The sequence below is a fragment of the Balaenoptera borealis genome, assembly GCF_965194805.1.
Source record: "Balaenoptera borealis genome assembly, chromosome: 13".
Taxonomy (NCBI): Eukaryota; Metazoa; Chordata; class Mammalia; order Artiodactyla; family Balaenopteridae; genus Balaenoptera; species Balaenoptera borealis.
Window position 1 is genome coordinate 96,174,123 of NC_138870.1, and position 27,220 is coordinate 96,201,342.

At 57.1% G+C, this 27,220-nt stretch overlaps 1 protein-coding gene across 3 annotated transcripts in view; it reads right to left on the bottom strand.

Moving 5' to 3' along the window:
- Window positions 1-983: 983 nt before the first annotated feature.
- Window positions 984-27,220, bottom strand: part of TMEM184B (transmembrane protein 184B) — a 48,880-nt gene continuing 22,643 nt past the window's right edge. The window contains exons 2-10 of one of the 3 annotated variants that reach the window (XM_082352787.1): window positions 24,889-25,138; window positions 23,202-23,367; window positions 11,610-11,700; window positions 11,015-11,090; window positions 8,153-8,244; window positions 7,120-7,289; window positions 6,455-6,649; window positions 4,362-4,382; window positions 984-3,403 (exon numbers count right to left, since the gene is read on the bottom strand). In XM_082352787.1, coding sequence (XP_082208913.1) covers window positions 3,162-3,403; window positions 4,362-4,382; window positions 6,455-6,649; window positions 7,120-7,289; window positions 8,153-8,244; window positions 11,015-11,090; window positions 11,610-11,700; window positions 23,202-23,367; window positions 24,889-25,080 — 1,245 coding nt within the window. In that variant the 5' untranslated portion in view covers window positions 25,081-25,138 and the 3' untranslated portion in view covers window positions 984-3,161. Of the gene's footprint in view, window positions 3,404-4,361; window positions 4,383-4,413; window positions 5,461-6,454; window positions 6,650-7,119; window positions 7,290-8,152; window positions 8,245-11,014; window positions 11,091-11,609; window positions 11,701-23,201; window positions 23,368-24,888; window positions 25,139-27,220 lie in introns of those variants that run through there. The other 2 variants (XM_082352788.1, XM_082352789.1) reach the window with 2 other exon arrangements.

A 27,220-nucleotide genomic window follows, 5' to 3' on the forward strand; every position in this document is an offset into this window, starting at 1 on the left:
TACCCATCTGTACAACTAAAGTACTCTAAGGGCGTAGGTGTGACAAGCACTGGGAACCTGAGGGGCTGCAAGATTTAACACGCAGAGTGAGTTTACCCCAGCGCACCTGACGGTGGTGAGGAGGATTTCTGCGTGGCTGGGTATGGAGGGATGGCGGGGCTGGGAGAAGGATGCTCCTGTCGAAGGTGCAGGATATGAAAGCTGGGCAAGGGCCAAACCACATGGTTTGGGTTGGTCCACAAGACTTTCTCCCCTCACAGGTTGGGGCCCAGGATCCTGATCCGGAGACGCTGAGCTCAGGCCTGCAGAAAGGGCAGCAGGAAGCTGTCGGGGGGACGAGTGGAGGTTGGCTGGGCTGGGAATTGCCCCCACCCACGCTGCATTCCTGAGCGCCCCCGTCAGCCAGGCCAGGCCCCAGGAAGGCATGCAGCGGTGGTAGGAAGGTGCCAGGTGTCTGGCGCATGCCCACTGCCCCACAGGCCCTGCTCCAGGCCTCCTTGCCGCTGGGGGAAGGCGCCTCCGGTCCCAGGGTGGAGGGTGGAGGGTGGAGGGTGGGCCCAGGGAGGCAAGAAGATAGGCTGGGAGGCATGAGGACCCCGGGAAATCTCTTCCAACCCCTGGGCGACACCTGCAGGAATGGGGCTGCCAGAGTACGGGCCCCCTCTATCTGGTTGACCAAACTGGGTACGAGGTATCAACCCACTGTGCACGCCAGCCCTGTGGGGTGTTGAGGAGGGTGGACCCCTAGTGACCAAGGCTGCCACCATGTCCCACTGGCCGGGGGAGGGGGAAACACTTTGTCCAACAGGGGCCTGGACCCCAACTTCAGTCTCTGGCAATGGGAATCCCCCCATCACCTACACCTACACCGGGAAGGAAGGGGGTTTCCTAGGACACCCTTGTCCACAACCACTAAACCCACCCCCAAACACATACAAGGGAGCCGAGAAAGAGGAAGGAAAAAGCCTTACCCACAGGCAGAGGAGATTTCAATACAATCTATATTATCTCATATATATATTTCTTTCTCACTGTATTTGCTCACTTCTGTCACGCATTTAAAATGTCACAGAGACCAAAATAGAGCGGCTTTCTGGTGGTACTCATGGCAGTCATACACGAGATACAAAACTAGGGGACTCTGTCTTCTCATACATCATACAATTAATTTTTCAAGTATTTTTTATGTACAAAGAGCTACTCTATTGGGGAAAAAAATTAACAAAAAAATAAAAAGACAAGGCAGATTACACATCCTAGGAAGGAGGGGTGGAGTGGTTGGGCACACGTTCCCCGCCCCCATCCCCCCAGGGGCTGCTAGCTCCCTGCCACGGAGCCCCGCATCCACCATGCCAGCGGGCAGGTAGCAGGGTAGGCAAAGACCAATGGGGCAGGGAGTCAGCAGCACACTTTGGCCTGGAAGGAGAATCAGAGAAACAGATTCATGAGAGCAGATGGTGGGGGCGGACAGAGGTCCTCCTGGGACGGCCTGCACCGACCTGCTGCCTCCTGCATAGCCTGCCACCACTGGCCAGGCCCACCAGGGGCCCGAGAGCTGGCCTCCGGTACCAGACATGCAGGCCTCTGTGCGCCCCCACCTGCAGGGCTGGCTTGGTCACTGAAGGAGGCCAGGGAAGACTACTGTGATGGAACCCCCCTCCCGACCTTGGTACAGTTCAGTCCAAGAGTGGCCAGAAGGAGAGATGCCACAGCGAAGTTCTGCTCCCACAGGACAGGGCCCTCCTCCCCCACTCTGCCCCCTCCTCCAGGCTGTTGCAGCCCAAACCCATGTGCTCTCTGGGTTTCAAGTGACAGAGCACTCTGCCTGTACGAACGTGCATTGTGTCCCATCACAAGGCTCTTCCGAAGACAGTGGCCAGTGTAAGCCCGGCCTGCATGATATGGGCATGGAGGTGGGGGAGGGGGAGGGGACTGGTGGTCCTGGCCACCCCTGAGGCCTGTCCAAGGGCACTTGGCCCAGCACTGCAGGATCCTCTGAGCGCCAGCAGCTTAACAGGGGGCCCCCAGGGAGTGTCTGGGACAGGCTGAGGGCCTAGTGAGGGGGAGCTTTCATATGTGACTAAGGCACAGAAGAGATGGGCCTTGGGGCCAGACGAGGCAGGACACCAGGCCCTGTTCAGATACGGGGCCAGAGAGAGGAGTCCCCCATCTCCTGGCTCCCCGCCACATGCCCCATCCCTCCCTCCTCCCTCCCGAAGGACTGTGCTCCTCTGGAAGCTGGAAGCTGGTCTGAAATGCGGAGACCAGACCCTCCCCAGGAAACAGGAGGGAGCAGCCCCAGGGAGACCAGGATCCAGCAGAGGTGCTGACTGCTCAGCCTGGGAAGGAGGGGTGGGAACCCCTGACCCTTTGAGTAGCTGGGAAGCAAGGGCTCTACCCAAAATGCTCTCAAGAGGAAAGACCGCAAGTGGGAGGGCAGTGTGGGTGGCTGGCTGTCTTCAGCAGGCCAGGAGGAAGGGGCATGAGGCAGGCAGAAGGTGCAGCCGCAGAGAGGACACTCAGGAGCCCAGATGCGCCTGAGCACCCTTCTGAGGTGGGACCCGTGGCTCTTGGTGTCTGGCTCTGATCCCTGCAGCATGCCAGTTAGGCCTGGGTCAGGAGGAAGGTCCACAGAGAGCATCCGTGTTCCCTCCTCCCTCCTCCTGCCCAGGGGGAGGCTAATCTAGCATCAGACAAGGGGACAGGGGAGGGAGCAGGCGGGAGGGAGAGCCCGGGTCAGAGTATTGCACGGTGTTTGGGGGAGGGGCTGTATGTCTTGTGGGGGAGGGGCTGAGAAGGCTGCAGCCGCTGGTCCACAACACAAGCGTCTGGGCCTGGGCACGGCTGGTCCCAACATGCTGCCGCCAAAGGATGAGCCGCAGGGGCATGGGAGTCGCTCCCACTGTCCTCTGCCCGTCGTCCAGGCAGTAGAGCCTTGGCCTTGTATAAATATTCCTGAAGGCTCCTGGGTGAGCCTGGGCCATCCTCTGGGCAGACAGCATCTGGCTGTTCCTCTTGAAGCGATATGTGTTTCTGGTCCAATAAATTAAAGGGCACTGCCGAAGCTGAGCCAGCCTGCCTCCCAGCCTGGACGTGAGGCTGGAGGAGGGGCACACCCTGCCCTGGCCAAGGTCCCAGTCCTTCCCCGCCAGCAGCCGCACCTAGAACTCGTCATCAGAGCTCAGCAGCAGAGTCTTCTCGTTGTCCCGGGCGCCAGTGAGGCTGTGGGAGCGCGAGAGGCCGTGGGCACCCCCGCGCCAGGTGGGCCCGGGCTCCAGGGTGGACTGCTGCGTGTACTGCTGGTAGGCGGGCGAGAAGTTGTGGATGGCGTCCTGCACGATGTCGTGCGGGTTCATGGTCTCCTTGAGGCTGCTGGAGATGCTCTTCATGGGGGCGCAGCGGCCTACAGGGCAGGAGGCGGGAGTGAGGGGCCCGGGCAGCGGGGGGCAAGGCAGCCTGGCCCCCTGCCCCTGGTCCCGGGACCGAACCCCCTGCCCCAAGGCTGTGTCATCTAACCAACCCCTCCTGGGACAGAGAATGGGGTCCCGGACATGAGAAGGGACAAGCAAAGAAATGGCTCCTTTGGCGGGGTGCAGAGTGGAGCGCACCCCCAGGGAAAACGTAAACAGCCACTTGGGAAAGTCTGGCAGGTGGGAAGGGAGCTGGGGTGGAGACTGGCGTGCTGCAGGCGTGAGCCCGAGCGCCCTGGGGAGGCCAAGACGAGCTCCGCGCCAACTGAAGACAGGGAGTGGAGGCGAGGGGGCCCAGGCTCCACGGGCGCTGGCCCATGCCCCTCTCGCCTGCGGGGTGCTCCCCTTCACTCTGGGGAGTGGACCAGGGACCCGCTCCATCAGGACAGGCCGACAGGGGCCTGGACCCACAACGGAGCAGACATCTTCGCTCTGACAGGGCAGGGGCCACCTGCCTTGAGGTGCTTCCTCGTAATTCCCTAACAAATCATCCCCAAGGGCTCTGGGGGGCAGAAATGGCCCAGGCCCCCAAACCGAGATGGAAGGGGTGAGCCCAACTCTGGTCCCAGGTTTTCAGACTCAAACTTGCATGCTCTTTTCCCCTTCACACTCTCTGCCACGGAACAGAACTAAACTCCCCAATTCCCCACTAACAAGCACCGTGCCCCCAGACAGAGCAGGGCATGTTCCAGGACAACGAGAGACCAGGACGGAAACAGGAAAGCTCTACGGAGGGCAGCCCTTGGAGGCGAGTGCTCTGGGCTCTGCCGCCCAGGGGTGCCTGGGGGGGAGGAGGCGGGGACACAGCGAAGGAGCTTGGGAGACACATGCTGGTGACAGGGACCAGGACTGACGTGCAGGACAGACGTGCAGACTGAGAGCAGAACCTACCGTAAGGGCCGTATGTCGGCACTGCCCGCGGCCAAACCCGGGGCAAAAGCGGGGCAGGGGGAGGGGGAGAGGAGCCAGAGAAACAGAGAAGACAAGAGACAGCTGAGTGAACACCTCGTGCCCACCACCGAGGCTGGCACCGCCCCACGCACCCTGCCCGCCCCACCCCAGGCCCTGCCGGCACCCAGGCAGCCCGCTGCCCCCCAGGGGCGTGGGGGGCGTGTCCACCTAGGAGACTCCTCCTTCGGGGCTCACGCTTTCTTCTGGTGGCGGACAAAGAGTGGACCCCCAGAACGCTGGTCGGAGTTCCACCTCCGCACTAAAGTAGGGACCACCCACCCCACTTCTCCTCAGGCTTGGCTAGAACTGCTGAGCCTGTGTCGCATGCTTTACAAACCTCACAACACTCCACAGACGGGACATGGAGGAGGGGGCAGGTGACGTGTACTGACCACACCACAGCTTTGCACCCAACCCTGACGGGCTGAGAGGGGCCGGGCGCCGCGGTTAGTGGGTGCACAACCGGCCTGGGACCAGCACAGTGGTGGACAAAGGCTCGCAGCACCTTTCCCGGGCTGGGCTGGGCTGGGCTGGGCTGGGCTGGCATCCGCGCTAGAGCTGGAGGCCTGGCCACGCTGTTTCTGGCTGGAGCTGGATGTGTCTGGGGGCAGTGGACGGGAAGACAGCCCAGGCAACCGCGGAGAGCCCCTGCAGGGCCACTAGTGCAGAAGCGCCAGCTTGAACCATGTTAAACCTTAAGGGTGTAGAAAGGGTTCTTGGCCATGGCCTCAGACTCCTGGCATAAGGGTGACTTTCCCAAGGGCAGAGGGTGTCAGGACCAGGTCGAAGGGACATCGCCCTCAACACTGGGAGGGTGTCAGCCAGATCCTTCCAACTGGGGGCCTGGTGGGAAGCAGGTGGGATGGCAGCCGGCAGCGGTGAGCCCTGGCCACTACTGCGCCCAGCACTAAGTGTAGAATCCAAACCGGAAAAAGTACCTAGAGTGCCCAGGCAGCAAGTGTCAGGTGCCCAAGAGTCGTGAGGCCTGGAGGGTGATTCAGTCCACATGCTTCCAGCAGCCTTGGGTATTTTATGGCCTCTTCCCAACCAGGGAAAGAACACGGCAGGTAGGGTGAGAGGTGGGGGCCCGAGGAGCCCTGCACAGGCCAGGCCAGTGCTTCTACACTCTGCTCAGCACGCCACTCCCCGGGGCCCGAGGTGGGCACAGGTGGTGGGCCTGGGCAAGTGGGTCCTGCTTTCAGCCCCACAGGCAGGGAGCTGGCAGCAGCCAAACCCCTGGGTGGATGTGTTGGACCAGGAGGCTTCCTCCTCCCCAGGCCCCCCCCCCCACACACGGGGTGAGTCAGTTCAGGCATCCCGAGCCTCCTCTTCCTCCTCCCCCCTGAGCATCCCCTCTCAGCCCAGCAGCAGCCAGAGGTGGCCCCCAGCCCCTGCTTCTCCAGCCAGCAAGTTAGACTGGCCTGGGGATCTGTCAGCACATCCTGCCAGGCCCAAACCCAGGCCAATTATGCAGACTCTCCGAGGGTGGGGCCTGGACAGCATGGACTTTTAAGACTCTCCAGGGCATCTTAATATACAACTGGGGCTGCCAACTGCTGTTCTAACAAAGCGAAGATTAGCAGGTGTAAAAAGAAAGCTGTTAAAAGCTATTACCATCTGAGTCTGTTTCTTAGAAGGGATCAGGTTAAAAACAAAAAAAAAAGAGCTTTAGAGACAAGGGAATTACAGGACAAAATGGATAACAGTGTTCGATGTCAGGAACCCTTAGGAACTTGTTTATTCTAGGGTCTCTGTCCTGACCTTCCCATGGGGATATTGTGCTATATCATCTCCATACTCCAGATCTGCTTCAAGAGACAGGTGGGTGTAGCTTCCAGGACCAGTCCCTGACCCTGACACCTTGTGACAGGGGACAGGGGAGCCTGGACCTCTGTGGCCCCTTTCCTACACCTGGGATCCCTGACCTGACCCATCAACACCTGAAGGACCCTGGGAGGCAGGAGGGGCCCTGGGGCGGGGCCGGGAAGGAGCCTTCCTACTGGGGGGGTCGACTCCGGGACCCTGGCTCATACCTTGTGCGTCCAGCCTCTTGTCAGCATAGACCTTGTAGGTGAAGGCGTGCCGCAGGGCCAGAGCTGCAAAGAACATCTCCACACAGATGATGAAGTCCTGGTAGCCAGCAGCCACGGTGCCCTCACCCACCGACACGCGGGCCGAGTGGATCTTGGGGATGGCCCCGCACTTCTCCAGGATGGCCAGGAGCATGCCTGGAAGGGGAGGTGTGGAAGGGGAGGCGTGGGCGTCTGGCCCCAGACTGGACCCCCTCCCCCATCTCTCTTCCTCCTTACAGCCCCCCAAATGCCACACTCTCCAGAGAGGTTGGAAGCACGGTCCACGGTTACTCCTGTTGGGCAGGGATGCTGACACAAGCCAAGGCCTCAGGGAAACCACACTCCCCAGGTCCTGGCTAGACACCACCTGGATTGGATCCCCCTGTCCAGAAAGCAGTCCCACCCAAGGTCATGGCTCCTGTGAAAGGCCCCTGAGGGCCCAGACGTCACACCCCACAGGTGCTCAGTGGATAGAGGTCCCTTTGAGCTCCAGGCCAGGATCGCCTAGGGACAGCCCCATGGCCTGGGCCCTCGGGGCACTGCGGACGGTGAGCAGGAGCAAGAGGACAAGGCTCAGGGGACAGGGAGGCACAGGCCAGCCTCACAGGGGCTGGGAGGAGGCTCACCTTGCCAGAAGGAGAGGAAGATGACAGACTTGACCATGAAGAACTTGAGGACGGGGCTGTAAGGGCTGAGCAGCTCCCGGGTGGCAAAGTAGAAGAGGAAGAGGGCGTAGAGGGCCAGGCTGACGGAGATGTTGTAGATGATGGTCACGTAGAGGTAGCCACTGGTGACGCTGCGGGAACGGGGAGCATCCTCTGGCTTGAACTGACCCTTCTGTGGGACAAGGGGCCTCCTTCCCCCCTTTGCCCTGCCCACATGCCATTCTGCACAGCTCTCAGAAATGCTCCCCGAGCCATCAAAGGGAGGGGACGGGTGATCAAAGCGGCCCAAACACTGGGGGGAGTGCGAGGGTGAGCACCTGCAGGACAGGCCAGCCCTGCCACCTGTAGCTCCGGTGCCCACGCTCCTGGTGGAGGACTCCAGGTGTCCTCGGGGGCGGGGCCTCAGACTGATGGTCAGAGGGACACGAAGCTCAGCTTTGCTCTTTGCGCTTGAGCCAAGTGACGTCCCCTGTGAGCCTCTGTTTGCTCACCGGCCCTTGGGGGCTGTCGTGTAGGGCACAGGGAGTGTGTCTGAAGTGCGTGCAAGCTCAGGGCCACGTGGGACATGTGGTCACTTTCACTAACCCCCCGAAGTCTCGTGTGTGTGTCAATTCACACAGGAGAGGAGACTCGAGACGGGACCCTCAGGGCTCTGGCCCTCTCGCCCCCTGCCCTGGGATGGTCACTGTCCCTTCTTGCTCCCCCCGGCCCCCACCCGGCACCACTCTGCAGCCTGAAGGTGACAGATGCTGAGCGCTCACTCTGGTGCCAGAGGCGGGGCCAAGTGCGATGGCACCACTGCCAGGCTCCGGCCTCGCAATTCAGGGGTGCAGCAGACGGGAGGAAGGCCGGGGTCAGGCTTGGCCTCCACTCAGAGGATGAACACGGGGGTGGGGCAATCTGAGGCCACCCCCTTCCCTCGGCCAGGGCATGAGCCTCGGGGCAGGGCCGCCCACTCCTCCCAACACGTGCCGTGGGGGGACCCGCTGCTTACTCAAAGTCACCGTCTCGGTACTTGCCGAAGGCCTGGAGGACCACGGTGCTGACAGCCATGAGCGGCTTCACCACGCAGAACTGCAGGGTGGCCTGTTGCAGAGAGAAGGTCAAGAGTCAAGGATAAGCACAGAAACCACGGAAGAAGCACCTCCTCTGGCCAGCTGGGCCTGGGCTGGATGCCAGGGGATGGGGGCGGCCCAACCTCCTGCCCCTGGGGGAACTGCTGTCAGGAGGGGAAGGCAGAACACACGAGACAGTAACAGGGCGATGCAGCTGCGTGAGAAGACAGGAGGGTGTGAAGGAAGAATGGCAGAGACGCAGGAGACAGAGATTCCACCAGAGGAGGGGCCCCCACGAACGTGCCAGGGACGGGGGGACGGACAGAGGGAGCAGCTCACGCCAGGGGCATGAGCTCGGCCCAGGGGCAGAGAGCAGACAAGTGCAAGGGGTTAAGTGCTGGTGAGGGGCGGCAGCAGGGAAGTGGCCCCAGAGAGCAGAGGCAGGTGAGGGTCTCCTTGTCTACCCCGGGTCTGCCTCCCTGCCCCATGCTCTAGGCCTGGGTCCAGGGTTTATGTCAAGCTGGGGTCTTACTGGGGATGGAGATGACCCCACAGGAGCACAAAATAGGAAGCAGCCTGAAGCCCGAGGTCCGGAGTCCCGACACGTGTCTGAATTCTGGCCTTGCCAACTACCGCTGCAGAAGCCCGAGTGGGCGGTCACTCAGCCTCCGAGTGGCTGCTCGCGGTAGATGGCTGTAACCAGCCCCGTGTTGCGCGGTCGCTGTGCGGGGACTGGGGAGCGAGACCGCACGGGGTGTCCTTGGAGGTCTCCCACTTCTGAGCACTCAGCAGAGGCCTCTGCCACGGAGAGAATCCCTCAGCCAGGTTTCCACAAGTCCCTACAGAGGCACCAGTAAACGCCAGAGGTACCCTCGGTGCCCAAAAAATCACTAGAAGCATCACTCTCTTGAAACTAAATAAATCTAAGCCACAAGGCCCCTTCTGTGGAGATGGGAGTCATTTTACAAGGCTAAGCTAGTGTGGCTCCAAATGGGACAAGGACCCCGGAGCACAGAAAGTAACCCGTGGAACCCAAAGTTTCTGTCCCGAAAGAGGCTCGAGCGAAGTTTGCAGGGGAGCCCGGGGCGGCCTGAGCCGTGTGGCTGCCAGGAGGAGAGGCGCGTGTGACGGGGGCTAGAGGGGCGATGCTGCTGTCAGCAAACCCCACAAAACCCCCCTGCCCCCCCGCCCCTAGAGGACGCGGGACCGGCACGCTCTGGGGAAAGGGAGGGTCAGCAGCGTGTCCCAAGCGAGCCCTGCGAGCCTGCCGATAGGCTGGTGCTGCCCCGGGTCAGCTCACTCGGTGCTCACGACAGCCCCGTGACGTGAGTACTGTCATCATCCTCAGGGTACAGGTGAGGAAACTGAGCCACAGAGCAGCTGAAGTGGCAGGAGAGGCAAACTCTCCCGGAGACTCAGACCCGGGAGCCAGCACTGACGACAAAGCTGCGGTGTCCTCTCTCACGTGGGAAAGCGGGGAGGAGGCTTCTTCAGTTCTTTCCTTTTACTACCTGACCCTGCCACTTCCAGGAGCAGCAGTGGAACATCAAAGCCCACAGGGCTGGGGAATAATCTGCAACAAGGCAACCCAGCTAGTGATCTGCGGTCAAAACTTCATACACAACATCATCATCAAAGAAGGCAGTGAGTCAGCTGGGCCGGCACTGGTAAACAATGGCTCTGACAGGCCCCACCCTGAACCCAGGACAGTTTGAACTCCTTCCCTGCAGGTCCTGTGGGGAGGTTTTGAATTTAGAAACACCCTATAGGGAAGGAGGGTCTGGAAGCAGAACTGGAGACTGGGCCATCCAGGCAGTGCTTTGTGGGTGCGTCTGCACTGCGGGCACGGCCCCGCCCAAAAGGGAGCAGAAAGGCCAGTCCTCCCACAGGTCATGGTGATGGGCCATGGGTTTCATTTCCCCTCGTGATGACGCTGCACGATGCTGGACGGGCTGACAGGCCCTGTGGAGCCCCCCAGGAGACTAAATCGAGGTCACGCCAGCTGGGCGTGGCGCCTGACTCCCTCCCGAGCAAGGGACAGCGGGCTCTGAGCCAGGGCTGTGTTAAGGGCTTTCCCTCACCTGTTCCTCAAACCATCCCTTGAGGTAAGTATCATTAAGCTCATCTCACAGAAGAGGAAACCAAGGCTCAGAGAGGTTTCGTACTTTATCCAAGGTCACACAGTCATAGGAGAGGCTGGCATTCAAACTCAGATGGTCAGACACCCAGACCCCATGCACTTACGCACAACACCACGCTGCCTCCACCCAGGCCACTCGAGGCCACTGTGGGGGGCAGCTCTGGAAACTGGAAGCTGCTAGACTGCCTGCCAAGTGAGAAATGGGGGAAAGGACCAGAGGCTGCTCAGAGCTGTTTTGTCATGTTCTTTAATGCGGAAACCCTCCTGGCCTCTAGCCGCAGCTGATCAGAAGTTTTCAAACTGAGATTCTAGAATCGCCATGCACTTGCTCAGACACACACACCACAACTTGGTCAAAGTGAGCAAGAGTCTGGGACCACTTCCTGCCCAGGGCTGCATCAGGCACTCCTGGGACACCTGTTGCTGCCCCTCTGAGCACGCCCCACCAATGCAGGTGCATCCCTAACAGCTCAGGGAGTGGGTGCTGGGGCTTGGGGTGCCTCACAGGAAATGGGAACCCTGCAGATGGGCCCTATGCGCTTTGTCACTATGTCAACCAGGGGCAGCACGGCCCCTGCAGCTGCTACTCCAGGGCACAGACCCAGGCTCCTGGTGCCTGGCCTGCAACTCTTGACCAGGGCAGTTTGCTAGGGGTACCCACCTGCTTGCAGAACCGCAGAAATCCGATGGAGTAAGTCTTTCCCCAGAGGCAGCATGTGCCATACATACAGCTGGACCTGGAAGAGACAAGCAGAGAAGGGGTTGGTGAGCAAAGAGCCAGACTCAGGAAGGTAGGGCTGGGGGAGGCTGCCCTCACCCTCCTGCAGATCCAGACAAGCTGGGGTAGGGCGGGGTAGGGTGAGGACGGGGCTTGGATCCTGGGCAGTCTTTAAGCACAAGGCCAAGCACAGGGAGAGACGCAGGAGAGCATTTGCATATGCGGTAGGCTATGCAGGAGCGGGGCGACACTGCCCTTGGGATAACAAACCAACTTAAAAGGCACTGAATGTAAAAACTACAAGAGGGAGAAACAGGCAAACAGGAAAGGACAGGAAGAGAGAGAAGGAGAAAGAGCCAAACAGGCCCTCCCAAGAGTTCCAATGAATGGCCTCGCTCAGGAAGTGTGGGAGAGGCAGAGAGGTCAAGGTCACGGGCAGAGATGGTCTGTGTGACCGGCTGACGCCAGGAGAGCTCGGAGAACGTCAGGCCCAGGAAACAGGGTGGTGTGGGGGGCTCTGGGGGGACTTCATACTCACTCGATGGGCTTCCCTCTGATCTCTGACATGATGGAACTTTCCCCCCCAAGGTATTCATAGCACAGGCTCAGGAAATTATAGATGACCAAGGCTGTGAAAACAATGTCCAGAGAAAAACCACTCAAATCAACAGGATGGATAAACAGATGGTGGAATTCTAAACAGCAACGAAAGTGAAAGAACCACAGTCACAGGCAGCAACGGGGAGGGAACCTCAGGGACATAAGAATCCGCAGTGAATATTCCATTTGTAATCAAAATCAGTCACGGCTAAATCATGCTGTTCAGGGATGCGCACACACACTGCTGGTCACACCACAAAGAAAGGCAAGAAAGTGATTACCACCAAATCCAGGACCGTGTGGGGAGCTGTGGGAGGGGAGATCGGGACGGGATGCTGGGGGCTTGAGGAGCTGGCAGTGTGCGTGTTCTGGGTCTTGGCTTTACAGTTATTTATTAGCCTTATGCGCTTTTCTGTTTGTGTGTCACAGATCACAATTTTATGACAAAGCAACAATAAAACTTTCTCCAGAGGGATCTCAGGAGAAGTTCTCGGCAAGAATGAGATAGAACCCCTTACGCATTCAACAGCGTGTAGCGGCATCTTAGTGAGCACAGCATGATAAGCTGTAACAAAACCTATGAGAGGTGCACAAAATATAGTGCAAATGTCTTAGGAAGCTGGGCCAGCTCATCCTGAATCATGACACAGCTTGACATCACCCACAAAGATCCAAAATTTACAGCAGCAACCTAGGGCACAGTAGAAGTATGTTGTAAATGCTGCAAATACAGCACTACGTTGTAATTGGTCTCCTGGTCAGAGGACTTCCGCGGGGTCAGCAAATGCAAGCTGCTGCCTGCAGGGTGCTAGAAGCACACGGAAGTGTCGGGAGCCAGGGAGACAGGCCGTGGAGAGGAGGACGAGGAGCACAGTGGAGGACGCCACGAAGGAGAGGATGCAGGAGGCAGATCAGGGACCTAGGGCAGGGGAACAGGAGACGCGTCCAGCGCAGGAGTGAGGCCAAGGGGAGGGTCAAGGCGGGGTCAGGGGATAATAAGATCCAGGGAGAGGCACCAGCAGCCCTGCAGCCAGCGGGCTCCTTCTCATCTGACTGGCCAACCCCCGTGCAGCAGAAGGGCCTTCAAGGCCCCCCGGTGCAGTCCCCTGGCTCAGCTCAAGATCTCTCACCAGGTGGCTTGGTCCCTGCCCACCCCTCACACTTCCTTCCCAGCAACACTAGGTGCCCCCTTCCCCTCGGCAGGGTCTTGTGCCCTCCGTGTTTCTGCCCTTGCAGATCCTACTGCCTGGATGCCCTGCCCTCTGACCTCCTAGTACCGTCAACCCGTCAGACACCACCCACCATGAGAAGTCCCCGGCCACCACCATGGGGGCTCGTGCGTCCCCACCCACGGAACCTACTGGTTTGCAGACGGACGCTGTGCCCCCGCCCCGCCCACCCCCGGAGTGTGATTACCGACTGGGAGCTTGCTTCTCCCTCTAGCGTGGGCCCAGCCCTCGGCATATACTAACCACACCACAAACGCTTGACTGCCCGAAATTGGAACACAGGAAATCCTGGCCGTACGGTTCAAGGTAGAGGTTGGCCTTCAGCAACGTGGAAAGGAATATATTTGAGGGCTCTACGTCCCTCAGTTGCTCTAACCTAGTAAGGTTTCACGTCTGGGGCTGGGCAACAGGGGCCCAAGTGGCACCCTACGTAAACATGACCTGTTTAGCACCTGTCACCTGTGCTGCAACCGTCCCCCTAGAGACATACAGCAGAGGTGTGACTCTGCTGGGAGGTTCTCTGCGGCTCAGTTTCCTCATCTGTTAAAATGGGGACAGAAAGCGCCCCTCCGGAGTTAGGAGGCGGTGGGATTTCAGTGAGTATGCAAAGTGCTCAGAAGAGTGGCCAGCACACTCAGTGTTGGCTGTCACGGCCACTGTTGTTTATCTGCCCGCCTCCCTCAGGGGCCTCTGTCCCCTGACGGGGCTGAGGGCCCTGTGAGCTGCCTGTCCGACACGGAAGCAGCTCAGGATGTTTGGTGGCTGCAGGAATCTCCACTGACTGGGCTCCAGATCACTCCCCACTGACGGAAACTTCGGGGCATCTGAAGGCAGGGGGGTGAGGGGGCGGGGGGCATCAAGCCCAATCTGATGTCAGCCTGCTAATAACCTTTGTCCAAAACCATATGAGGCCAAGTAGAGTGGATGTGTCCATTCCAATCTGGGTCCAGCTGTACTGTGGTTGATGGTGTTTTCCAAAGGCAGCCACATCCCATGACAATGACACTCCTCTCAGAAGATGGGGTCTTCTTCCCTCTTTTTGCATCTGGGTGAACTGGGGTGGCCGCAGCGGAGGCGAAGCTCGGCGACACCTGATGCTGGGGTTAGAAAAGGCCTCTTTCTTCTGGCCCATCCTCTCTTGACATGCTTGCCCTTGGACCCAGCCACCACGCGCTGAGGAAGCCCATGCCGGCGGCCCACGTGGAGCGTCCACACGGAGAGGCGCGTGTGGGGGAGGAACTGAGGCCCGCAGCTGACATCAGCATCAACTGCCAGACACGTAAGTAAACCAGACATCAGATGGTCCCTCCCCTGCCTTCAGGTCTCCAGCTGAGGCCCAGGTATCATGGAGCAGGACCAAACTGTCCCCAAGATGCCCTGTCCAAATTCCTGACGTGCGGTATCCATGAACACAATAAATGGCTGTTTTACACTAGTCTGTTTTGGGGTAGTTATGTACACAGCTACAGTAAGTGGAATGTACATCAAACCACTTCCGGAGTTCCCAGGACACGCCGTGATCTCTCACGCCTCCCCTTGGTGGCACAGCCCGATCTCTCTGCTAAATCCCAGAGGCAGCCCCAGCTCAGATGCCACCTCGTCCTTGGCGGCCTCCCCTGTCCTGTCGCCATGCTCACATCACACCCCACAATCTCTCTGCTGAACGGCCTGATCCTTCCAGGACAAGAGGCAGCATAAAGCAGCCAGAAAGCCATGGCTCCTGGAGCCAGACTGCCTGGGTGCGAATCATGGTTCCACTACTTAGGAGCTGTGTGGTCTCAGGCAAGTTTCTTAAGTGCTCTGTGCCTCGGTTTCCTCATCTCTAAGCCGGGGATAACAACAGCTTCTTCCTGGTGAGGCTGCTGTGAGGATGGGCCTCAGGGGTGGGAGTGTGATGCCTTATCTATAAGGCTGTGCTCACAATGAACAGCCCATAGTGTTACCCACTGTTGCAGGCAGGAACCGAGGCCCACCCACAACAACTACCAAAGGGCTTGACACTTCCATCCTCAATCAACACGGAAGGAATGAACGGATGGACACAGGCCACAGCTCCAGGTGAGGCTCAGAGAGGCGGGGCAGGCGGGTATGGCCAACACTCAGTCTTGCGCTCAGGAGCTCACCCTGCCACAGCCTGGGAAGCTGCACCTTCCCCAAGTCCCCAAAGACAAAACCCTCAGGCGAGGCCACAGGGGCCCAAGGCTCATCAGCCCCTCTGTCCAGAACCACCAAGCTAGGCTGTCCTGCAGTCCACTCCTGGGAAGAGCTTGGTGCCTGAGCTCACATCCTTTCCTGTGTCACAACACACGCGGCACGCTCCTGATTACGTGGTCCACTGTCTGTCCATGTGCAGCTCTGCATTCAACTGGGCAGATCATCAAATTTCATCCATCTCTCTCAGTTCAGGACTTTTGACCTTTTCACAGTGCTATGGGGCCAGACAGTCTGGCCAAATACCAGTTTGCTGACGGTGTCTGTTAAAGAGTCGTTAGTGAGTCAATAATGCATCTCGGAGAAGGGAGACAAGACAGAATCTCCTCGAGATGACGCAACCAGCCCACACCAAGACCACTGACCATCTGGACAAATCAATGCCCTTCCGAGGAAATGATGGAGCCGTGCAAAATACCACCCCCCCCCCACCCCAGCAGGCGTGTTTAAACTGGACAACTCAACACACACCCCAGGAACAAACACAGAGATATGCTGGCTCTGGACATGAGAAGAGCAAAAAAGATTATGAGTGGGGTTCTCGACCAGCAGCACTGTCGCCTGACCACAGCTCCAGTTCTGGTCCCCTGGAGAGGCCCCAGACACACAAGTGACCAAGGGGCCCACAGGGAGCATCCAGCTTGAGGGAAGGGATGGGTTCCCGCCCACCCCACCCCCCCGGCCTCTCTCTCTCTTGCCCTGGAAAATCAGGTACCTGGAACTTTCAGCTCCATTCTAGATACCAAATCTTAAAGGAACTAGAGACAAATGCACACAATCAGGGGCAAAGGACCAGAATGAAGATGAAAGGAGGATGGTGCTGGAGACTTGAGGCCTGGAGAAAAGATATTAGGGATCATTCTCTTCATGTAAGTGATGACCACCTTCGTCCAGAGGGTCAGACAGGACCCACTCATCCCAGGGGCAGATCCTAGGACTTCAGCTTAGTATAAGAAACAATTTCTGGCAGGTAGTCTTCAGAGATGAAAGGTAGTGAGCTCCCTGCCAGTGGAAGCATGCAATCAGAGGCTAGGCAGCCTCTGAGCTGAGAGATTAAGGGGGTTCCAAGCAGCTAGGATTTTACGGGTCCCTTCCAACCCTGAGAGGCAAGGCTTTCTTTCCTCACTGGCAACTTCTCCCACCAAGAGCTGCCCGGACAGGAAACTGCAGACCAAGAGATTACTCTCCACCCAGCCTCCCATCCAGCGTCCCCCGTGGCCTGACAACTGCAGCCACACAACCCTGAGGGGCCCGAGGGGCTTCAAGAGAGGACCCGCTAAGAAGTATACTCAGACTGTCCCTGCCAGCTGCAGGGGACTGTCCTCATGAGTCCCCCACTGCAAGTGACACTGGCTACAGGTCACTGACTATCCCAAGTTCACCTCCTCCACACACCCGCAGCACCTAAAGCCGGCCGCAGGGCCTAGCCCTCTTCGCTGCACAGAAATACTTTGGTTATTTGGAAAGATATATTTCAGAGTAACTTGTGGATGAGCCCGGAAAACTTAATTTTGACCACTTTGGACAGAAATCTCCTCTGCTCAGTAAATAGGGGCACCCAAACATTCTTTCCCGCTTTTTCTGTGACTAGTGATCACCACTGACAACAACGGATGCGACGTGCTACAGCCAGGTGGGCGGGGTCCTCCCTAAGCACCTGTCCCCAGACTCTGAGCTGCTCCGATGGCACTTTGCTCTTCCTCTCTCACAGCTTTTCTGTCCTTTGCTGTTCCTGCTCATTGATGCTTCTTGCCACCCGAAACACTGATTCTGGTCCCTCTTTCTATTGGTTTCTTCCAGATGTCTGCCTTTATTCTGATTGGTTGAGCTCTTCTGATTCCTGGCTCTCTCAGAGCCATGGCCAGCAAGGGCCACTACCAGCCCATGAGTCCTCCTGGCAGCACACTGGCCTCTGGGTCTTTTGTGGTCCTCAGCTGTATTCATCCAGGTTGTATGCTCCCTATCTGGGAAGACGTTTTACTTGGGCCAGATTCCAGGAAGCTAAGTTTGTCCCAAATCTGAAACTGGGACAGATTTCAGAAAATGAAACATCATTCTTTGCTTCTTTCATGCAAGTAAAATCTCTTCCCTTAACAAGAGTTCACACTTTTGCAGGGGAGAAACTTGTCCTGTATTCCTTCACCAAGCCTGGCACAGAGCAATTCCTGGGCCTCAGAGACCCAGGGCTGAGTCCAGCCTCTGGCAATTACTCTCTGGGTAACTTGGGCAAATTTCTTAGCCTACGTGAATTTTTTTTTCACATTTGTAAAACGGGGATGATAATATATACCTCACCAGGTAACTGAGAGGTGAGAATGAGCTAACAGTAATGAAAAATACATGGTAAACTGTGAAGTGCCACACGAACATTATTAAAAAAAAACAGTGCCGCACGAAACACCTGTGAAGGGCGTCTCCCTCGTCTGAGCTCTGGCCACCCACATGTGTCTGCCCACAGAGCTCCCCAGGCTGTCTCAGAGTCATCTTTAGGGGCTACCTCTCACCCCGACCACAATCAAACACTAAATGTAGGTAAGGGGGTTGGATTCTACCCCTCCACCACCTGCCTGCCCCCTACACCCTGGTGGCACATCCTTAGGCTCTGTGAATTCCGGCCCTTACCAGGTAGTAGATGCAGAGCAGGGGCACCGTGGACAAGCATTCACTTCTCCCTGGAAAATGGAAACACTACCTCCAAATTCACAGGGTTTACCTCCACTCTCCCCTGAAATGCCCCTGAAGTGAGAACGAATGGGGGGAAAGGTACAAACCTTCAAGGACAAGGACACGGCACCAGAGGCAGCAAACAAGGGATGTCGACCAAAGCTCTGGAAGATGCGGCAAGGTCACTAACCCCAGGGACAGGGGGGAGCCAGCGAGAACCCCAGGAACCCGAAGACGGCGCACCACGCAGCTCTGATGGCTGTGGGTAGGGGTGCAAACGGGAACACTGGCCTACAGGTCTCCACGTGGAGCTCTTGGCTTTTTACTTTCAAGACAGGTTGTGATGGTTCTGTCCTCACAGAACTTGGCCCAGCTGAGGACAGCAATGCGAAGACTTGCGGAAAATATACAGAGGAAGTCTAAATACCAAGGGGAGATGTCCAAGGCCTTTCCCTGGCTGCACCCATAGCTCAGCCCCTCAGCTCCTTCCTCCCAGGCAGGAGATGAGAACATTATTCTCTGGGGAAACAGGTCCAGAATCAAAGCCTTCATTTGGTGTCTGCCCCACCACCACATGAAAATGGAAGAGGAAACGCCCCGTGTCCTATCACCCAACTGGGAGGAGGCCCAGCAGTTTTAAGCCCCATTCTTAAATATAAAAAACAGCCAAGGACATGAGACATTGGAGGAAAGCTTCTTACCCAAAGGTCAAAGAGCAAAGCAAACAAACAGATGGAAGGAACTCAGGAGACAGAGATAATGCAGGGAACAGAAGAAAACTGTAATTAGCATCCCCAGAGAAAGAAAAACCAATACCAAGAACAAGGCTAGGAAAAAGAGAGCAGGGACGAGCTCCTGACATTTTACAACATGATAAAGGAAATAAAACCTCAACAGATGGACTTCCCTGGTGGCGCAGTGGTTAAGGATCCGCCTGCCAATGCAGAAGACATGGGTTCGATCCCTGGTCTGGGAAGACCCCACATGCCGTGGAGCAACTAAGCCCGTGCGCCACAACTACTGAGCCTGCACTCTAGAGCCCACGAGCCACAACTACCGAGCCCATGTGCCACAACTACTGAAGCCCGTGCACCTAGAACCCGTGCTCCGCAACAAGAGAAGCCACCGCAATGAGAAGCCTGCGCACCGCAACGAAGAGTAGCCCCCTGCTCGCCACAACTAGAGAAAGCCTGCGCGGAGCAACGAAGGCCCAATGCAGCCAAAAAAAAAAGAGAGAGAGAGAGAGAAACTTCAACAGAAAAGCTCAAAGGTAAAGATTAAAAAACAAAACAAAAAAAACAAACAAACAAAAAAAAACACCTCCTGAAAAGCAGAACAAAAAAGAGATGGAAAATCCCAGGAAATTGTAAAGGAAATTTGAGGCTCAATCCAGAAGTGCAACATTCTACTTAACAGGAATTCCAAAAAGGGATAATAAAGTGGAGGGGAAGAAATTATCAGAAAAACATTCAGGAAAATTTCCCAGAACCATAGGACAGGAGTTGTTTCCACACTGAACTGAAAGGGCCCATCAGGTGCCCGGCACAATGAACATCCCACCTCTTGTGAGGTTTCAGAACAATGGGGATAAAGGCAAGATCCTAAAAGCCAGGGGAAAAAAAAAAAAAAAAAAGGTCACATACAATCATTAAGGATCAGAATCCAGCAGACTTTCCAAAAACAACACTGGAAGCTAAGAGAATGTGAAAAACATGCCTTCAAAATTCAGAGGGAAAATGATTTCCAATTTAGAATCATATTCCCACTGAACACCAATCGAATAAACAATATAATAACGATATTTGCAGATAATTTTCAGATTTCAAAAAACAAAACTCCCATGCAACTTTTTTTCTCAGGAAGCTCCTAGAAGATGTGCACGAACTAAAAAGAGAGCAAACGTCAAAAGTGGAAAAGATGGCATCCAGGGGGCAGGTGATTCAGGACAGGAGAGGCGACAGGATTCCCGGAATGACGGTGAAGGAAAGACCCAGGACAACAGTTGAGCAGTAAGAGGCCTCAAGGGCAACCAGTCCAGACGGGAGCAAGAAGGGCAGGGCCCCAGGAGGATCACCACCCGGAAACCCTAGAGCTAGGAGATGAGCTGATGTGTCTGGCGTCACTGACAGGAGGGCTTCTTTTTTCACTCGACTGAAGCATTTGCAGAATAAAGTAATGATAGAGACACAGAAAACAGAGCAAACCAAAAAGCAAGACAAGTAGTAACCAGAGGAAAAATGAAGTCCAACAAGGAAATGTCTTCTTGGGACACTGTCAGGCTCAGCTCTGAACAACATTTACAGACGTGAAATGATGTACTCGCTGAACACAGACTAAGAAGGAAAGAAAACGTGTGTGTGTGTGTGTGTGTGTGTGTGTGTGTGTGTGTGTAGTTGGAGGTAACATACCTAAATCAAGACCTTCCACAGCAGGAAGTCACTATGTAACACTACATAAAATTGAAAAATCAAGAAACAACAGTATAAGCATATTTTTAGGTTATTCTAGAAAGAGAAACCAGTTTAAAGAGTTTAAAGTAGGATGACTTTGGGAGTGAGGAGGAGTTGGGGCAGTTCTGTGTTTCAAACATGTGCATGTATTACCTTAATAAAAGTAAAACTTTAGTTGTTTTAATTTTGTTAGAAAGAAAAGCAAATGTCTCTGTGATGCCCGGCAGAGAGTCTGGCTCTGACCTGGCCTGCGGGACGGGCTGGCTCCGCCTGAAGTAAGAGGCCTCCAGCCCAGTCGATTCCTATCCCACCCGGGTGTTGGGACACTGAGGAGGAAGGGTGGGAGGAGGAATGAACGGGGAGGGGGGGTTCTTTTTGAATTGTAAGGGACACACCCCATCACCAACTCTACAGGCGAAGCTCTTGCTAGCAGCTGCTGGCACCTGCAGATAAGACCACAAAGGGGGAGGGTCCGAGACAGAGCAGAGGTGCACGAACTGGCCAGGCCAGGGCCAAGCCCACTGACTCAGACATTGCAAGCTGGTGAACTCGGGGGCAGCCTGAACTTCACAGCAGCTGCTGTGCTGTTTGTAAACTCCCTCGGAGAGGCCAAGCAGATAATAGCGTTGCTAGGAGATGTGCTTCGCAGGGCAGCAGGCTTCCCGTGAGGACCCTTACGTGGCTGGGAGGAAAGTTGGGACAGGCAGGGCCTGAACAAAAGGGCTTCTGGGGTGGGGGGAGTTACCAACCATCTGCTGCTGTCTCTGCGGCCTGGAGTGAGGATGGTGCGGAGGCCCCGGCGGTGCCCCCCCTTCTGCCATGCGCCCCAGACTTCAGGGCCCAGGAGAGAAAGGAGCCTATACTTGCCCCCCATCACATAGGAGACACCCCCCACCTCCGCCCCCAGCAGGGATCAGCTTTTTGCTTCTGAAGAAACCAGTCGGCATTGGCTGCTCCTGGGCACCGTGCAAGGCTGGCAGCTGAACGGAAAAGGGTTCTCAGCCCCACCTTCCCCATCCCCAGCCTTTACAGCTCCCCAGGTGCCCAAAGGTCTCCCTGGGGACTCCACTGCTTCCAGGAACACCAGGCGCTAGAGCCCCAGTTATGCCCTGAGCAGGTCCCCGCTTGGCCGCAGTGTTCTCACCTGACAGAGCCGGGCCAGCCTGGGGATTCAATGAGGCCCCATGTGGGCGAACGCAAGGCATGCAGCAGGTGTTCAATAAAGTCCCTTATTCATTCGAAAAATACAGAAGGAGTGAGCACCCATCATGTGCCTGGCTCTGTCGCACAGGCTCTCCGCCCTTTCCTGCTCTCATGGAGCTGACAGTCCACGAGGGAGACGGAGCAAACCAGGTTCGCAGGCTGTCTGAGCTTCACTGCAAACCGCGGTGAGGCCGAGAGGACTCGGACGGGGGCTGGGAGCGGGAGCGACGGGGAAGGCCTTTCTGAGGAGATGCTGGAGTCAAGATGAAGGAGGAGGAGGAGCTCTGCAACCACTGGGGAAACTGATGTGCCTGGGTGGGCGGGAAAAGGGGTCAATGTGACCGCAGGGGCTGGTGGGGCGCAGTCTGTGCCTGTTAGGTGCCTGCATTCCCTCGCCAAGTCCAAAGGCATTTCCTGTGCTCTGCGAGTCCTCAGGGATGCACAGGTTCAAAGCGGGACAAGAAGAGAGACTCTAGCTTCTTTGGGGATGAGCATGCTGCACCCCAATATCCACTGAGCCCAGGGCCGGGGCAAAGCTCTCTGGGGTCTGGGAAGCAAATAACCAGTCGTGGTCAGAGCTGCCGGGCCTCGGCATAAGGAATACCAGGTCCGGTCACTCTACCTGAAACCAGCAGCGCAGGTACGGGGAGGATCAGGAAAACGCAGGACCGTGAGAGGAGGGTGGGCATCAGAGCAGGGATCTTGAATTCAGGGCCCTCCTTCCCATCCCTGCTGGCCTGTTTGGGTACAGGCCAAAGCATCGCTGGCCTGTGACCTGTCTTGGGGACTCTGGCCACCCCCTCCTTCACCCACCCACCACCTGGAGATTTTCTAAACTGCAGTTTCCAATCGCATCATATTTTTGTGTATCACCAGTAAAAAAGAAAATCTAAGTTTCCCTCTATGTCCCACAAGGCTTTGTATGTCCCCGTCCCTGCTCCCAGGGCAATGCCCTCCAGCTGCTGGCCTCTCCTCTGCACAGCTCCCAGGACCTCCCAGCCCAGCACGCTGGGGCTCCCCTCTGCCCAGAATGAATGCTCATCCACGGTATGACATGGCAGACGCTGACTCATTCTCTAAGACACTGCCCCCTGCCCACCCCAGGCCAGGGCCACTGGGAGAAAGCATCCCTGTCTCCTTGTGCTGACAGTTCAGGTGGCACAGACGCCCGGAGAGCAGGCGGGTTGAGGGCGGGCTTGCCCAGGGCCCAGCACGGGGCCTGGCCGGTGCTTGCAACTCGGTATAGGAGCGGGTGATGCTTTCACATCACACATGAGAACTGCCCCCTGAAAGGCAGCGAGTCACCTGTCCCAGGAGCACGGGCTCCTCCTGGGACAAAGCCCTCAGAATTAAGACACGCGGGGAGGGAGGTCCAGTCCTGCTGCCACCTTACCACGGACCCCTGAATAAGCCCCTTACCCGTCTGTACCTGGGGTTTCTACCTATAAACGGACCACTTATTTGCTGCCCACCCCCAATCAGAGATGCCGGCACTGAGAAATGAGACACAGGTGGAGGGTCCCTGCTCCCAGGAATCTGTGGAGGTGTTTGGGGGCCACATCGCAAAGCGCCTCAGCAGGTGAGACTCTGGCTACATGTGCGCTGGTACCTGGATGGAAACCGTGAATGGGGTCAAGAAGTGACGGCTGGCCCCTCAGGGAGGAAGCTGGGAGGAGGGGCTTCTGGCTCCTAGACAAGGTGGGTGCACAGCCCCCGGCCCAGCTCTGCACCCCCATCCCCTGGCCCTCCCGGTGCCGCTCGCGCTGTCCTCACCCTCGTAGCAGTCGCGCACGGTGCCGAAGTACACGTAGTACTGGTCATTGGTGAAGAAGAGGAGGCTGAGCCAGGAGTCGAAGGCGTAGATGGGCACGATGAAGAGGATGCGGACGATGTAGCGCTGCTCGTTGGGGCAGCTATAGCAGCGCAGGTGCATGTAGATCTGGGGGCAGAGGGGCCGGGTCAGTCAGAGCCCACGGCCCGCCTTGGCCCGTCTGCTCCACAGAAGGAGGAGACCAGCCCGTGTCTAGCTCTGTCCTCACTAGCGCCGGGACCAAGTTACTCAACCCTGAGCCTTGGCGTCCTCCTCTGTAAAGTGTGATGACACACAACTTCCGTCATGAGGCTGTGGAAGCATCCAACCACAGGGTGCGTGAAGCTCGCAGGCTGCGCGCGGTGGCGCCGGGGACACCTCACAGACACTGGCCACGAGGCCACGCCCAAGACTGTGCAAATCAGCCAGGGATGTGGCGGCATCCACAGCTGTGACAAGCTCCCTGGGGACCCGTGTGCACGGCCAGGTTTGGGAACTGGGTGCCTGGTGCAGAGGAGGCTATTAACATGCGTGTGCGTGTCCCTCCGCCGCCTGGACTTTCTAAACACCTGGCCCCTGGGGCATGGAGCTAAAACACAGGCGTCCAGGTGATCGCCCACCCCACCCCGTCCCTTAACTAACTTATGGTGTAGAGGACGGGAGGGACGGGACCTTCACTTTCACAGAAGGTGGGAGCACTTCCTGGCTGAATGGCTGCAGTGATGGCCTGTCTCACTTTCCCATCTGTTGAACAGGTGCAGTGCTGCCTGCCTTGCTGGGAAGTTGGGAGAATGCAATGCGGTTTTTAGAAAGCAGGAGAAAAAATAAAAGCTGCATACAAATGCCAAGAACTGCTCTAACCACGCTGCACAGTCCCAGCAGCCAGAGTCTCTCGTCTCCGCTCCCATGACTTCATGCTTGGCCCAGCCGAGCCCTGGGCTTGGGAGGAAGAGAACAAAGTATTCCCCATCTGCTGTGAGCCAACCGCCTTGGAAGCAGTCGAGTTCTAGAAGGGACGGGGAACACAGGGACCCGAACAGGCTCAGCCTCCCCTCTTCGCTTGGCAACCTTCAAACCTTCTTCCTGGGGCAGCCAAGGCACGTCCCGGCCCATGGCAGCCTCCCCGGGGACAGCGAGCACAGGGGGACGGGAGACTTGACTTCTATCCCAGCTCCGCCACCAACTTGTACGTGACTAGGCTAGTTCCCCGCCCTCCTCCCTCTCTGGGTCTCAATTTTCTCATCTGCAAAGGGGTCACTGCCATCCTGTTCTCCCGTACAGTTCCCAGGCTACCCTACAGTTTAGGCTAGACACATGACCAGTTCTGGCCCACGGAAGTGGGCCATTTCTGGTTGAGAAGGTTAAACACCCAGAGTGCTTTCTGCACACGCCTCTCCCCACAGTTGTCAGATGGATGATGTCTTAAAAGCTGCAAGATGCTGGAGCCACAGAACGGAAACTGACCTGCACTGGGCTGAGTGAGCAAGAACCTGACTCCCCCGGGTGAAGCCCCTGAGATTTCACGCTTATTTTTTACTGCAGTGTAGCCTGGCCTGGCCTAACTAATACTCTGTTGGACAACAAACCTTTCAGGACCTCCCTAGAGGGCTGGGGCTCACTGGCTCAGGGGCTCCTGCCCGGCCTGGGTACCTGGTGGCAGGTGATGAGCAGGGCCGTCCAAACGAAGAAGCCAGAGATGGCCTGAGCTGCGGTTGTCATCAGGAACACGGGCTGCTCCATGGCCGTGGGGCTGCCTTCGGGCATCACGGAGACACTGGGCGAGGCTGCTGCTGTTGTGGGCGACGCTGGATCTGGGGCCAGTGCGGCCCCCCTCACAGTCATGGTGCCCGGCAGCAGGGGGCTTCCTGAGAGAAACCCTCGGGGTAAGCGATGAGCTGGCCTAGAGAGAGGGAACCGCAACGTTAGCCTCCTTCCAGCGTCAGTGGCGGTGTTGGAAAGAAACTTCCAGGTCTCTACTTCCACCTTCAAAATGTGACCAGACCCTGACCACGTCTCACTCCAGCCCCCAGCATGTCTCCCCTGGATTAATGGAACAGGCTCCTGACCAATCTCTCTGCTTCTGCCCTTGCCCGCACCATCCCCACACGGCAGCCGTGTGAACCTTCTAAGATGTTAGCCAGATTGGGTCCCTCCTCTGCTCAAAACCCTCCAACAGCTCCCATCTCCGTCGGAGTATAAGCTGCTGTCCTTACAGAGCACATGGGCCCTCCATGCTCTCTGATCTCACCACAATTCCCATCTCGATCCTTCCCTCCAGCCACACTGGCCTCCTGCTGTTTCTTGGACACGCCAAGCCTGCTCCTGCCACAGGGCCTTTGCACTGGCTGTCTCTGCCCAGCCACACAACTCGCTCCCGCACTTCCTTTAGGCCTCTGCCCTGACCACCTGCTCAAATGTGGCAAGCCCTCCCTCACCCCAGGCGCTCCTGACCACTTTGCTTTGCTTGATGTCTCTCCAGAGCACTCATTACCACCCGACTCCATCTGACAAACTGTACATTACTCACGTCTTCATTAACGGCCTCCTGCACCAGACACAAGCTCCCTGAGGGCAGGGGCCCCGTTCTGCTCACGACTGGATCTCTGGCACTTGGAACAGTGTGGGCACACAGCAGGTGTTCAGTAATTACCTGCTGGCTCCGCCCATCTTTACACCTCCGGGTCTAGCAAGATCACTTTCGCACTGAGGCATCCCCTCTACGGGTATGTGTCTTTTCTTTGCCATTTCTCCCCAGTTTCCCTAATGGCTAACATCCATTCCTCACCATCCAGCTGTGCCGTTCTGGAGACTTTGCGGCCCTTCTCCACCAACAAACCGCTCACCTTTTAATTTAGCTCATGTATCACTCTTCCTAAAAGCCTGTCCTGTTCACTTTCCCCAGCCAGGTACTTCCATGCATTTCACCCGCCTCTGTTGTTCTACATAACACGCAGTTCTGTCATTTCCTCGCGTTTATCCTTCTAAGACTGCCTACTCTTTGAGGCAAGACCACTTTTCCATCTTTAAATCCCCAGCACCAAGCTTAGCACCAAGGCCATTTGTAACATTTATTTTATTATCTATTGATTTTCACAACTTATTTCAAAAGGAATTTGAGGTACTTCAGAGAGAAGCGAAGAACAGAGTTGAGGAAGCTGGCATAAAGGAAGATTCTGGGTGGGAGAGATGGGAGTGGGCGGGACACAGGACGGTACTCCAGGGTCCCAGGCAGTTACCCCAGGTGGGCTGTCATGTCAGCCCCGCACTTCCTGGTGGCAACAAATTAATGGTTTCATGCTGGATGGTAACCCAGATGTTATGGGAAGAGCTGTTGTTAGGGATCTCCTGGCAAGTTCACAAAAGGGACCAATGCTGGCCGGGGGCTAGAACCGCTCTCAAAAAGCAAAGCCATTCTGTCAGAAGCACCCGGAACTGCTCTTGGGAGGGCTGGCCACTCCTGCATCCGCGGGCTTCCGAGACCCACAGCCCTGACGGAAGTGCCTTTCACTGCTGCCACCTGTTGACAGGTTGGGCACGCCGTCCTGGGGTCACGAAGTCTCCTGGCAACAGAGGCCCTGGAAAACTAACCTGCAATGGACCAGGGGACCACCCAACCACTGATGCAAACAGATGCAAAGGTGAGAGTAGAGAGAGCCCAGGCCGGGGCTCAAGTCTCAGCTCCACCCCAACCAGCTGTGTGCCTGCATGGGCTCACTGGGCCCAGAGGGTCCCCACTGCCTGACCCAGAAAATGGCCAAACCCCCAAACCCAACCATCTCAGCCTGAACCCTGAGGTCAGTCCAGATGACCTCTCCCAGTGCCTTCCCAGTCTGAGCTGATATTCTCAGCCAAAACATTCTGACACCAACGGGAGGTTTCCCTGGGCCTTCCCGGGGTGCACCATGACCCCGCAATGAAGAAGAGGTTCTTTGCCCACCATCTCCCCCTCCCCACCCTTCTGCCCCCATCTGAGCCATGTCTG